This window comes from Musca domestica, unplaced genomic scaffold (assembly GCF_030504385.1).
Source record: "Musca domestica strain aabys unplaced genomic scaffold, Musca_domestica.polishedcontigs.V.1.1 6, whole genome shotgun sequence".
In the NCBI taxonomy this organism is placed as follows: Eukaryota; Metazoa; Arthropoda; class Insecta; order Diptera; family Muscidae; genus Musca; species Musca domestica.
Window position 1 is genome coordinate 2,792,960 of NW_026712363.1, and position 14,743 is coordinate 2,807,702.

General features: G+C 38.4%; 1 protein-coding gene across 1 annotated transcript; it reads left to right on the forward strand.

Annotated features, from left to right (window-relative positions):
- The first annotated feature begins 2,323 nt into the window (after positions 1 to 2,323).
- LOC101892242 (large ribosomal subunit protein mL64) lies at positions 2,324 to 3,201 on the forward strand. Its single transcript, XM_005189834.4, has one exon. It carries the CDS (start codon positions 2,398 to 2,400, stop codon positions 3,118 to 3,120), a length of 723 nt encoding a protein of 240 aa, XP_005189891.1. The 5' UTR covers positions 2,324 to 2,397; the 3' UTR covers positions 3,121 to 3,201.
- The last annotated feature ends 11,542 nt before the right edge of the window (positions 3,202 to 14,743 follow it).

Genomic DNA, 14,743 nt, shown 5'->3' on the forward strand with positions numbered 1-14,743 from the left:
CTGGCCAATTTCAACCCCTAAATATATTGCGGACATCTTTGAACACAATAGGCTAAGCCCTTCTGAGCCTAACCCTACCTTTTTGAAAAATTTCGTGAGGATCGAACGATAATTGCAATCTGTATATAAATAATAACCCTAACCTGTGTTGTAAAGTGAAAAAATATTACAAAACAAATACTTCAATATTATAAGTCAATTTGAAAAAATCGCAAGCGATAGAAAATATGAAAAAAATAAAAAAAATGTCACAAAATACTACAAAATCTATATGAACATCATTATTGGTATCTTTTTATGCGATTTTTTAGTATTTATACTTTAATGCCACAAGGGCATTCTAAATTGACAAAATTTGTCAAAATCGCTCCAGCCATTCTGAAGATATAAGCATTTTAGCTGACATCCCCTTATATATTATATATATCCGATATTTTTTCTATCGGCATCTACGTAACGGTCAGAATTGACCTGTTCGTCTATTTGTGATTTCGCCGGCAGTAAAAATATTCGCGGATTAATGGAAAATTTGACTTTTATTTATCGCAAATGCTATGGTCTACTAAACCACTAAATATTACCCGATGACCATCAAAATTGGAAGGCTTCTGCCCAGTCCAAAATCTAGCCCCATGCTAAATTTCGCTTCGATTGGTCTATAATTGTGACCTGTAAAGCAACTAAATAATTGCGACCTATAGAGTGATTACAAATTAACATGGACAGACGGACGGACGGACATACATACCTAGATCGACTCAGCTCGGCGAGATAGGAAGATCCATATCAGAGGGCTGCAATGAGTATGATTGAGTAGGCTTGATCACACACAGTGGAAATACAATCAAACTCAATCAGTCGCTCAGATGCAACATGTTCATTCGAGTTGCTCAAGCCAAACGAAAAAGATGTGATCAGACATGTATCGATCGAAGTTTTGTGTTCGCAATCAAACAGCTCACATGAGTTATTTGTTTACGAACTTATGTTGAATTGTTCATAACGGGTCGATCATCTATGATGAGTCTGATCGGTTTTATTTATACTAGTTAAGTGAGTGATTTGATTTGATTAAAACACAAATGTTCGAATCTGAGCGAAATCATGATTGAAATTTTACTAAGGATTTCATAACTAAAAGCTGTCCCCATTAAAGAAATTGGTACAAATGATATTTAATAAACATACAATTTTTTCATTTTATTTGGGTTTTTGGTGTGCTAGACTTCAGTAACTTATTTGAAAAAAAAAAAAAAAAAAACGAAATTAAAATTAAAATGTTTAATAAAGAAACACATCATTGCTATTTAGAAAACAAAAAATGTTTAAATATTTTACAATATTGGTCTAGATTTTTCACAAACGTCGATCTTTTCGTTTACCTACACGTGTGTAGTTTCTACTTGCAACAATTTCGGTCGCACTATCACAATATTCTTCCATTTCAAATATTAAAAAAGTCAAAATAAACTGTCCCAACTTGATTAAATGATTGAATAAACAATGACGCTGAGCGAACTCGATTCAAAGAAGACAATCACGGTTGTGATTGCTCATTTACATTCATGTGTTCGATCAACTCATGTCGCTGAACACATCAAACCGTCTCGAACGCTCATGTTTGATTGTGAGTGAAGTGATTCAAACTGAGCGTTCGATTCGATCAGAATTGAAAACGGTAATTTCATTCAGATCAAACTAAACGAATGCATCTACAAAAATCATGTAAGAAACTGAGTATGCTTGAATTTTTGAATACTCGTTGCAGCCCTCTGATCCATATATACTTTCCTATGTTGGAAACCAATATTTCGTGGTGCTACATAATTTTTGGCCCAATCAAAGTTATAATACCCCCAACACATAGTCTTGTAGGGTATAAAAACCTGAATAATAATAATAATAATGACTTTAATGTATTTAATACATTGATTTCTTGTACTATGTTACCTTTCAAAAAAAAAAAAAAAAAAAAAAAAAAAAATATATATATATATATATATATATATATATATATATATATATATATATATATATATATATATATATATATATATATATATATATATACTATACTATACTAAATAAAAAATAAATAAGAGAGAAAATAACATAAAATTTTTATTTTCTCTCTTACTTATTTTTTATTTAGTATAGTGTAAAATTTTCAATACAATTTACTTGAATACAAACTACATATAAATTATTCAACTTTTTACAGTTTGGGCGGATATGGTCGATTTTGGGCGGTTTTTAGAAAAAATTTGGGCTGAAATAAAAATTTCAAACGGCAACACTGCATGGCACTGAAGGTCAACATTTCAACGAATCACCCTGTATGTGGGTATTACTACATGACAGATAAGAACATAGCTAATAGTTAAATTATTGTCCAAAATGAATATTTTCTGTGTTATGAAACCACTGAATCTTAATGTTTTCTATTTAATGTGTCGGCAGAAAACTTCTACTTTTAGTTCTATTGCGGTGAACATAAATGGACAGACTGATGATGTCCTTCAATTCGAAGGTGTGAAAGGAGAAACTAAGCGGGACAAATCTGGGCTCCTGCAGCAGCATAAAAACATTCTTCGTAATAAAAACCCTTACTCTACCGCACATTCATGGATACATTCAACAGAAAAATATCAGAGAAAAATGTTTGCCCGATATGGACTCGAAAGTGGAGTCGACCCACGCATATGTTTTCCTAAAAAAAATGAGATACAGGCGCAGGCCCTTTGTGAGAAACAAATTGAACCAAAGGCTTTTGCCGACATGGTTGTGACGTCAAGATTTGCAGAGCAGCAACAAATTGATGAAATTAATAGGCGTGAGGAGGCTATCATCCGAAATATGGAAAAACTTGAGCAATGGAAAAAAGACCTGCAAAACAAGATGCAAAAAAAGGAAGCCGATGCTCTTGCCGCCAAACAAAGAAAGGAACGATTGATAGAAGAGGTACGTAGGCACTTTGGATATAAAGTCGATCCTCGAGACGAAAAGTTTAAAGAAGTCCTTGAACAAAAGGAAAAAGAAGAAAAGAAGGTTCAGAGAGAAGCTAAACGACAAGCTAAGGAACAGAAGCTTATGGCAAAATTGGCTGGGAACTCCTTATAGATATGCATCTAGTTTAGTTTGAATGTATAAAAAAATATGTAAAAATAAATACCATGAATTCGTTAATATTATTCAGCTTAACTTTAGTTTGGATATTTTTACCCTGATAACGGAATATATTTTGTTAGAGGACAGAACCGGATATCGACTATTAGACGCGAAATTCCAGGTTCAAAACGTTAGAGTTAGGTCTAGACCTTTCAAATCCATGCGGACAACATGGGTATCATTTCATATTACAGTGACAGCAATTGTATTTAGACCTGGAATTTTTATAAACCCCCGAGAAGTCCATTATGGGATACTACAAAATATATGACAAAAAGCAACTGAAACGATTTCAAAATTGTGCTATATGCGTTCGTATCGTGTTGTACCTTATATACACGAATCCATGCCTGTCAAAGCGTATGTCGTTGCTTATTCATCATATTTATAAAATTCATAAAAATTCATATTCATTCATACTAATGCTTGTTTCTCTTTCTTGCTTCCGCAAGTATTCTTACAAAAATGCTACATTGCCTCACACATACTGAAATTAAATTTGCATTATTAATTTTTTAAGTACGTTGAATCTGGAAGATATTACCTGCATCGCTTAACTAGAAGAGAAACACTGAGGAACGTGCTCTACTCTTGCAAAAACTCTATAGGTAAAAGTTGGGGTCTTACACCATATATAGCCAAGTGGATAAATAAGTCATTTGATCGTCTGATCCTAACCTGTGGAGCTTTAGTCTATTGGCTTTAGGTAAATCATCCTATAGACGAGGCATTGGCGAATTTCAAAGAACCGCATTACTACTTATTAAAGGTGCATTCAGGAGCACAACCGAAGCTGCACTTGATACCCTACTTTGCTTAAGCACACAATGTCTTCACATAGAGGAACATGGTAATAAGATGTGCATTTTGTCTCAGAGAACTACAACAATGGTGCATTCAATCCTTTGGACAGTCTGCGATCCTAGGTCGTGTGGAAACATTTAAAGGAAGTGACTACATATCACCACAGAAGAATTTTAGATTAATTTAATTCTTTGGTTCATCTTCTATTAAGCTTATGACCTCGTCACATGGGTAAAACAAGTTTTTTTTTTTGTCATAGGAGTTATCTTCAAAATAACTTCTGGGGAGAATATCCCAGACAAAAAACAAGGGAACGTCGATAGTAAAGCGGCACTGAAGCATTTAATTCTATTGTCATAAAATATATGGCAGTTTTAAAGTACAGAGAAGCCTTGACAAATACTTAGTTGTTCAACAAGCTCAGTTTCTGTTCCAAGAAATAACAAGATTTCAGGTAATGAGACTGTAGATGAGTTGGTAAGACGGGGTTCCGAGTCAACACAAGCAGGCCTTCTAGTGATGCGGTTAGCATAAAACAACCGCACGTCTTTTTAACCTAACCTAACTACTACGTTTTGATATCCAAAAGAAAGCGCCCTGTTTGACATCAGTTATGTACGATAACCCAATATTTTGTACACAATATTTGTCGATAACCCGAAAATGCAGTAAATGAGAGCGAGTAAAGGGACAATTTTGATATTTGAGTTACTAAGAGTATGCAACATTTTACCATAGACAATGGCCTATATAAGATCGGCCAAGAAAACTACTTTTAAGAAAATATTGACAATAAACGTAAATTTTTTTTTGCGCAATTCTGATTTGGCTCTCTTTGAATTTCAAATCACAACATGTCTTGACAGAGAACTTAGTTGTCAGATGGGCTTACTAACCTACCTTATATAGGCCACGCCATAGACAAATGAATTGTCATGGCCATGGCGCAATGATCATGGCCTATATATTTAGTTATCCGATAAGACCAGCTGATTTGACCCACAAATGAGATTTAGTTGTATGAAAACGTAAACAAAAATGGATAGTATGAATGTTTCACGACCTGTTTAATGGGCTTTGGAACATATGGACAACGGAAAGTTAGTTTTGTTTAACCGCTCCCCTAGCTTCGGGATAAACTAAAATAATGTGAAAACTACTAAAACAAACACTCAGATAAAACGAAGAGCGAAACTTAAAAATATTCCTAAATAACCTACAACCCACAGAGAGAACTGATTGCAGCTTATGGAAAACCATAACAAAAAAACATAGAAGACCTATCGCCCACGAATCTCCAATTCTCCTAGAAAATGGGACCTGGGTAGGAGAAGTAAACGCATTTGCCAAGCAACTTGAATCTGTATTTACACCAAATCCCGGACCATCGACAGTTCTATAGCCTCGACGAAATTAAAAATATCCCCTGGTAATTAGGAGGAGGATTACTCCAAACTTGCTCAAGAAATTACCAACTACGGACTTTAAACTACTGCATTTAACAGCATTCTGAAATAGAAATGAAAAGATACAACGGAGGCCAAATCGACATTTATGTATGCGGCCAATTTGTTTCAACCAATCAGAAACGTGGAAATTAAGCCAATAATAATACGACTCTCGGGGACCATTGCAACAGCCCCAAGTTGATAGTTAGCCCCCGAAATATTTATACACACAACTGTAATATCTTCATCGACAAATACCACTAATAGTCCACCGACTCCAGCACATGGCATAACAGTAGCAAGTGTTCCCGCTCAAATGGTTTTAAATAAAGAACATAGCACCAATATCGCCACCAGAAAAAGCCCTTTAAGAATGCCCTGCAATGAAGCTAGTAGCCACTTGGTGGCTTTTAGGGAAGAAGACATAAACAAACTTTGTTTTTGTGTTCCATTCATTTAGGGCGGATTCAGCATCACAACAACTTGTTTTGACATTTGAAATGTGCCGTCAGCTGGAGTGATGCGACCACCTAGTAGATATACATTGCTCATAGCCTTACGTGACGCAGTGTTGCTAAATACAGCTTTTAAAAATTAATCGGGAATTTAAGCAAAAAAGCCTTAATGACTGATTTAAGCGCGAAAAATCAATAAAAAATACAACCATACGTAACAATCCCACGGCAGCGGGTTCTACGACACCGGATTGACCCGAAACAACAACACTCCAGTTTCGGCCAGCGGCTGCCAACCCAGTGTATACATGTTCGTGTTTGTTTATTTTTCTGTTTTGGGAGCAGCACATCCCGGAATGCTTGCTCCGGATTCTTTTGGTCCGTGCCGGGCTTGAGGAAAACCCCGGACCATGGTTCTGTACGGTTTGCCAAAACACCATCCACCATAGATAAGTCTTGGTGCGATGTAATGGATGCAGAGGATGGGTGCATTTTAGAAATTGTTCCGGTTTAACCCGGTTGCGAGACTATAGCGATAGGGACTATGTTGCTTCGTGCTGCACCAACGTAGTCCCCAGTGAGTCCACGACCTCGTCGTCAACTTCCGAGTCGTCGTCGGAGTATGGAACTCCCCCGCAGTCTACAGAACAGCAACCTTTACCGCAGCACTTAACGCCACATGTTGCTGTTCCAATTCCGGACAATGCATCGTTCTTGCAGTTCAATTGCAACGGACTCCGAGGTAAAATTGATGAGATAGTGGATTTTATGAATCGGAGGAATATCTAGATCGCAGCGGTGCAGGAAACCAAGCTCAATAAAATTGTAGCTTACAACGTTGCAATGGTTACAACGTATTGAGGAAAGATCGCACCAGAAGTGGAGGTGGGGGATTAGCGTTCCTGATACACCATTCTGTTCAATACAGACCTATCTCGCTTGAGCTAGTCTCTAGTGACCCCTACATGGAGTGTATGGGGTAGCAGTCAAGTTTGGTACTGCCGAGGTAGAGGTGCTTAATGTGTATATCCCGCCGGTTAATAGCTGTGAACCGCGTTACTTGCCTAATATAAGCCCACTTTTGGAAGGCAATAACCGCCTGGTACTAGGGGACTTCAATGCCCACCATGAGTTGTGGCATTCCGTCCTAGGTAATGACCAGAGGGGATCAGCGTTGGCAGAGCAGATTGACTGCTCCACATTTTGCACGGTAAACGAGGATGCCCCCACCCGAATAAGAGGAGAGTTTCACAGTTCGCCAGACTTAACCATCGTGTCACCCGGTCTGATAAATGACGTGACTTGGCAACCCGTCATTTCTCTTGGCTCAGACCATTTCCCGATAATCATCTCCATCAGCAGATCGCCCGATTTCATAACCTCTGAACGCCGCACTTTCCTTAACCATGGGAAAGCCCACTGGCCCGAGTTCAGAGAGTTCACCAACCTTCGCTTCAGAGAACTGCCCAATCCTTCTGATGTTCGGGTAGCTGAAAGGATTTTCCGGGACATCATCAAAGCTGCAGCCGCTCGCTATATACCTGCTGGTCGAATACCCGAAGTAAGACCAAATTTCCCAGCAGAGGCAGCGGGATTAGCGAATGAGCGTGATGAGCTCCGACGTACCAACCCTACTGATCCCAGAGTCAGTGAACTGACAGTGGAAGTCAACCGGTTGGTACAGGAGCATAAGCGGAAAAAGTGGCTAGACCATCTGAAGTGTTGCAACATCGGAACCGATTTGAGTAAACTGTGGGTAACGGTAAAGTCACTCTCGAACCCTGGGAAAAAGGATGATAGGACAGCAGTCACATTTAACGACGTAACTGTGACTGATCCGAAGAGGTGCGCTGGCTGTTTTAACCGCCAATTTGTCGAGCACCCCGAGAGTGATAGGGCGAGGCGAAGAGTACTACGTCGTATAAGAGCTCTTCCCGCCGAGGATGTACCTCCACAGTTTACGATGGGTGATGTTGCGAATGTCATCCGAAACGCTAAGTCATCTAAAGCGTTGGGCCCGGACGGAATATCAATGGTAATGTTGAAGCAACTGGATACGCCGGGAGTTGAGTATTTAACCAAAGTCCTTAACTTGTCGTTAGCCACCCACATAGTTCCCGAAGCCTGGAAAATGGGCAGGGTGGTCCCGCTACTGAAGCCTGGCAAGGATGCCAGCAAAGGCGAATCATACAGGCCAATTTCGCTTTTGTCGCCAGTAGCAAAGACTCTCGAGGCCTTACTCCTCCCCAGTATCAGAGGAAGCTATTCAGTTGCTAACCATCAACACGGTTTCCGTCCACTACATAGCACTACAACAGCATTGCACGCCATATCCACACATATCAGTCGAGGACTCAACCAGAACAGGCCGTGCCACAGAACAGTAGTGGTGGCTCTCGACCTATCAAAGGCCTTTGATACGGTCAACCATGCCACGCTGTTCGAGGACGTTGAGAACACTACCCTCCGGCCAAGTTTGAAACGTTGGATAGTCAACTATATGTGTGGACGCCAGTCGTACGTGGAATTCCGGAATAAGAAGTCCAAGCCTCGTAGAGTGAAACAGGGAGTTCCCCAAGGTGGGGTGATATCTCCGGAACTGTTTAACCTCTACCTTTCCGGAATTCCGCGCCCTCCAGACGGCATCGAGATCGTAACTTATGCGGATGAATGTACGATCATGGCGTCGGGTCCTGTAGTTGATGACATATGTGTCAGGGTGAATAATTATCTCGCAGAGCTTGCCGCCTTCTTCCACGCGAGGAATATGAAAATATCCGCCACTAAATCGACGGCCACACTATTTACCACATGGACTGCGGAGATGAGAACACAGCTGAATGTGCAGGTCGAGGGGCATATAATTCCGACCACCAACTAACCCAAAATTCTTGGGGTCACATTCGATAGCATGTTCAAGTCTTCCGCGCAAGCCACAGCTATTTGCGATAAAATGAAAAGTAGGAACAAGGTCCTCAAGGCGCTAGCCGGCAGCACTTGGGGTGCGGATAAGGAAACCTTGTTGACCTCTTATAAAGCGATAGGTCGGTCTGTGGTTAGCTATGCGGCTCCAGTGTGGTCGGCGAATACAAGTGCAACGCAGTGGAAATGTATTCAGACCTGCCAGAATGCCGCCCTGAGAACTGCAACAGGGTGCCTCCTCATGACGCCTGTGGACCACTTACATGAGGAGACGAAGGTTCTTCCCTTACGTCAGCATAATCATATGCTTTCGTTGCAGTACCTGCTTGGGTGTTATCGCGGGAGTCACCCTAACCACCATATGGTGGATAGAACTCCCCCACCCAGGCGTGTCAGGAAGGACCTGCACGATCTAGAGAGAGAGGTCCAGCGATATAAGAGAGAGCCTCTAGATCATGAAGCCTATCAAGCAGGTCTGAATAGCATTCATACTGATGCAGTCGCAGAGGTAGTCAATAATTACAGTATGAATGCCATACTCGGAGTCCACCCCCCATCCATTGCAGCTGAAGAACGTCGGCTGCCTAGGCAAACCAGGGTAGTTTTGGCCCAACTACGTTCAGGATGGTGCAGCCGTCTCAATTCGTATTGGGCACGAATTGATGAAGATGTGCGGAACGCCTGCCCAGCGTGCGATACAGGCCCGCACAACACGCTGCATTTGTTTAATTGTCCTGCCAAGCCTACCCAACTCCGTCCAGAGGATCTATGGCTACAGCCCATAAAGGTAGCAGAATTCCTAAATCTGGAAATTGAGGAAGAACCGGATTAGTCGAAAAAAAAAAAACAACAGAACGTGTAAAACTGCTACAACAACAACAACCATACGTAAGATGGATCTGCCTGAACTGACATAGTAATGTTTTATTTTGCATGATTTTTTTCCATTTTGACTTACTATTTTCGAATGAACATTTGTAGTTTTTTCTTCTTTTTGAGTTCTTATATGATTTGTAGTCTTATTAGGGTAGTACAAAGCGGCAACGGACAAAACTGTTATTTATAGATTTTTATTCGAATACGAATAATATTGTTTTCGTTTTTTTTTTTGTAATTGTTTTCACCATATAAAAGAAAGGTATGTTAGTAACTACGCTTAAAACTCAAGAACGGCTTGATGGATTTTACAAGTTCATGCAATTTCGAAATGGTTTTTAAAAAAAAAAAAAAAAAACAAGTAAAAAAGCCGTAAGTTCAGCTGAGACGAACTTTGAATACCCTCCACCATTTGGAACGAAATTGACAATTCTCAACAATAATAAAATCCCTTAAAAATTCTGTTAAAATCTTAAAAATATCGAATGTAGCTATTATATTAGGGTCTATACGACGACATGAACCTGTGTAGGTAACATTTGTTATAAGCCATTACAATATTCAAATGTGAAACTTTAAAAAATGTCGATAGAATCAAAATACCGAATAGCGGGAGGTACCGTTATATGGGGGCTCTACGAAGACGTGGACCTGCACAGACAATTTTCTGTTGTAGGCTTTAATATCCATTACGAACTTCAAATACCAAATTTGAAACAATTCCGGTGAATAAATTCGCTAAAATCATCAAAATACCGAATATCGGGAGGTACCGTTATATGGGGGCTATGCGAAGACGTGGACCTGCACAAACAATTTTCTGTCTTAGACTGTAGTATCCATTACGAACTTCAAATACCAAATTTGAAACTATTCCGGTGAATAATGTCGCTAAAATCATTAAAATACCGAATATTGGGAGGTACCGTTATGTGGGGATCTATACATACAATGTTTCACCACACAAATACCAATTTTTAAACACATCAGTGAAAAACATGTATATATGTTCGTATACATGACCCACAAATACCAATTTTTAAACAAATCAGTGAAAAAAAATGGTAAAAACTATCAAAATACCAAATATGGGGAAGTACCGTTATATGGGGGCTATACCAAATCATTGACCCACACATGCAATGTTTCGCCATCGGAGCTGGAACTTATTATGACCAACAAATAACAATTTTTAGACAAATCCGTGAAAAAATGTGGCAAAAAAATTAAAATACCGAATATCGGGAGGTACCTTTATAATGGGGGCTATACCAAAACGTGGACCTATGTTTTGTTTTGTTTTGTTTTGCAATGTTTTGCCACACGCACAGGGATCCGTTATGACCTAAAAATACCAATTTTTCGACAAATCCGTGAAAAAATGTGGCATAAATCATCAAAATGCCGAATATCGGGAGGTACCGTTATATTGGGACTATACCAGAACGTGGACCGATATATCTCATTTTCAATCATCCTAGACACAATACAAATTGCTCTGCTAAATTTTGGCGCTCTACGTGAAATAATGTGGACTGTATCGTGATTTCAACAGACAGACGGACACCGATAAATCGACTTAGAATTTTATGCTGATTACGAATATACTTATATACTTTATGGGGTCTACGACGAATATTTAAGGATGTTACAAACGGAATGACAAAGTTAATATACCCTCCTTTCCAAGGTGGAGGGTATAAAAATGACCGACAAAACGTTATTGGACTGTTTTCAAAACGTGGACCTACTTCTTTCACATGACAATGATCTGTTCAATGAGAACTCAAAATGCAAAATTCATTGGGACTGCAATCAGTGAAATACGGAATATACAGGATGCAAAATAGTAGAGCGAATTGGACATTTAGTAAGAAAAGGATTTCTTTCTAACCTTTCAGGGTTCCTTAAATCGCTTTTGCAATTCATGAAATGAGTCATAACCCCCGATAAGGGTAGAAACCGATTTTAAGTATTTTTTACATTTTAACCATATTTTCCACACTATTTTCGGTAAATGTTGCTAAGGGGGTAGAAGACCTCTTTTTCATTTTCAATTTTCGGGATAGGGCCCATCTTGGTCTTGACCACATCCATATACTGATTTAGCTAAAATAGAGGGCCATCTTACAGGTTATTGTTCAGGTAGGCATTTATTTAAGTATATTCCCTACATTATGTGAGCCCTAAGTCTACTTTCCCAACCAATGTGTGGTCAGAAAAGAAAATGTTGTATTCTATTGAATTTGTGAACCTCAAGAGAATATTGGTTAGAAACGTAGATTTGGGATGTATATGAAATGAAACTTCGAAATGTCAAACTGGGACTCATTAGTCGGAAATTGTGCAGAAAAATGAGTAAATGACGAATATTAGTAAGTAACACGGGACCGAACATTTGTTTAATCGTCAGTGAATTATGCTATGACAAAAAATAATTATTCTCATCTTTTGGTAATGGGTGTAAAAGAGTAATTATCTTTGACTATTCTGAAATTATTCTGCCCTCAATTATGAGGTGCAAAAACTAAATACCACGCAGCACGGCATTCTAAACGTTGGAAATACGAATTCTAAATTACAGCCCATTTGAATGGAATATGTTGCTAGGCTCTTTACAATGCCAAAACTTGAGTTGAGTTTTCACATAGGGCTATTATAAATGTTCTATATCATAACACTCAAATTAAAGCCTATGGCTGAAAAATAAGATCAGGTTATTCAAAATATCTAACACCGACGGTGAACATCTATTATATTTATTTCTATTTAGAAATTACTGTGGAGTCATTACTTATTATAAAAATTGTAACTTATAGTCTGATCTGTGATTTATTGGATTCAAAAAATATGCATTCAAGACTAAAAGTACTGGCCGGCAAGGCGGAACGGACGAGCTAGTTGTAAATAAACAAAGGAAATAATATTCCCAGTGATTGTGTTCTAATTATTTGTGTTCTTAAAAAAATAAAAACATAATGTTTCAGTAGCCCTATACATTATGAATGATGTAGAGGAGCTTCAAAATGTACCACGGAGGCATTTAAGATATGATTCGAATTTGTTTGAAGTACCTAACAACTAGCAAGTATAATCGTATTTTTACATTTTTGTAATAAGGAAGTTTTTCCGGCTCTTCTAGATATGCTAGAAGATAAATGGGTTCCTGGTTGCAGAAAAAGCCAAATACGCCAGACAGATTTTTTATTAAAATAAAAATATATATTTTTAAAAAAATGGTTTAAATAATTATTTATGAACTATAATTGTGAATTATTATTTGTTTGTGCTGACAGTGTCTGTTGTTTTGCAGTTTGTGTGTAGAGAGGGGGTGAGTTTTTGTCTTTTGGCCGTTTTTTGGTATTGTTGAGATGTGATGGTGCAGGTGTGTACGTTTATTTGTTGTTGTTGGGCATGTGTTTGTGGCGATAAATAGTGAAAACTCAAATCAGCATAAACCGCCACCTGTTCCTTGCAACCCTCTTTATACCCTCCACCATACTATGGAGGGTATATTAACTTTGTCATTTGTTGCGGTGGTGTTCACAATAAATAAATGCCATGGCGCAATAAAATAAACAAGCCGGCATTAGTTTTAACCGGCAATGATCGAACGCCAAACTGAAAATGAGCCGGATATGCAGGTCTCCTGATTTGTGAAAAAAAGGTAGTGCCAAGTTTGTGTTGATTTTTGCTGAGTCGATTCTTTTAGATCGGCGTTGGAAAATGCAACTCTGTGCGTATGAATATGTTTAGTAGAACAGTGAAGTGAAGAAAAGAAAATAAATTTGGAAAATTGTGGGAAAATCGATGAGAAGGGGAAATTAGTCTTGGCGTCATTTTTCCCGTTTAAAAGCGTAGAGATAACCAAAAGAAAATCAGATTTTGTTGGTGCGCTATAGAAAAAACAACATTTTATTTCGTTTGCCAAAATCGATCATTTGGAAAAAGTCGGTATTTAACAACGGTCCAAAATTAAGTTTTATTGACGGGTTTATACGGCATTGTATTTATTTTTTATGTAGGATGGATAAAAATCATAGATGTAAGTTTAAATTGTGGTGTTGTCTAATGTTGGTCGTAACAAGTGTTGTGTCCCTTCCATTTAAGATTCCATCAGCTTGCAAGCCATTACGAGGCCTTCCAACAGGTTACGCGGAAGGTCGCCGTGTTTAAACCAGCCATATGCCATAGAAAATTTTGTGTCGACATCTAAGTTGCAGAAAGCCAGCAGATTGATGCGACAGTGTCCGTTGTGCCAGAAAAGAGCCATATAATTTCCGCCGACATTAGTTCTCACAAGCCAATTAAGTATCTGGCCAACCAGGTAACGAAGATAAAGAATTTTTAAATAGTTACCTCAGGTTAAGTGGAACCGGCACCGTAGCGCTTTATCAACGGGTGTGAGGCGACCGTTAACCAATCTGAAATAAATTAACAAGGAAATTAAAATATTATTAATTGATTTGACATTAAGTCCAAAAAAACTAACCAAAAAAAAACAAAATTTAAAAAAAAGAAACTATAGTATTAATATAATGTTTTAGAAATAAGTTGTGTTGTTTAGTAGTTAATATTCGTTTATGTTTTAATTTAAGTATTATTATTGTGAGGAGAATTAATGCCACGAAACTCGTTCGACGTGAGTGAAGGAACACCCTCAACGTTCAACTAGGTTTAGACGAAAGGTTTTTTTTTAGACAGGTTAAAGAAATGTCTAGCCCTACCTAATCGAGGTCCATTAGGCAGAATACCTTAGATTAGTAAAAAATAGCCCGAGTTGGCCGAATACCTAGTGTGAAGATTGTTGTCGTCCCGAATATTGACTCACATTCCTCGTGTTGTTTGGTGTTAATAATCCATTAAGAGACCATGATAAAAGCAATGTTAATAAATGTATATGTTTGAATGTTAAGATTAATTATCATGTCTTTCTAACTTGAGTGTGAGAGAGGGAAGGAAGGGTATGTTATAGGGTGAAATAGTGTGTATGGAAAATGGGGCCCTTGAAACAAATGAGAAAGGATACGAAGGGTCAAGGTTGGGTGGGCAGAGTGGAGGAGTCATAAC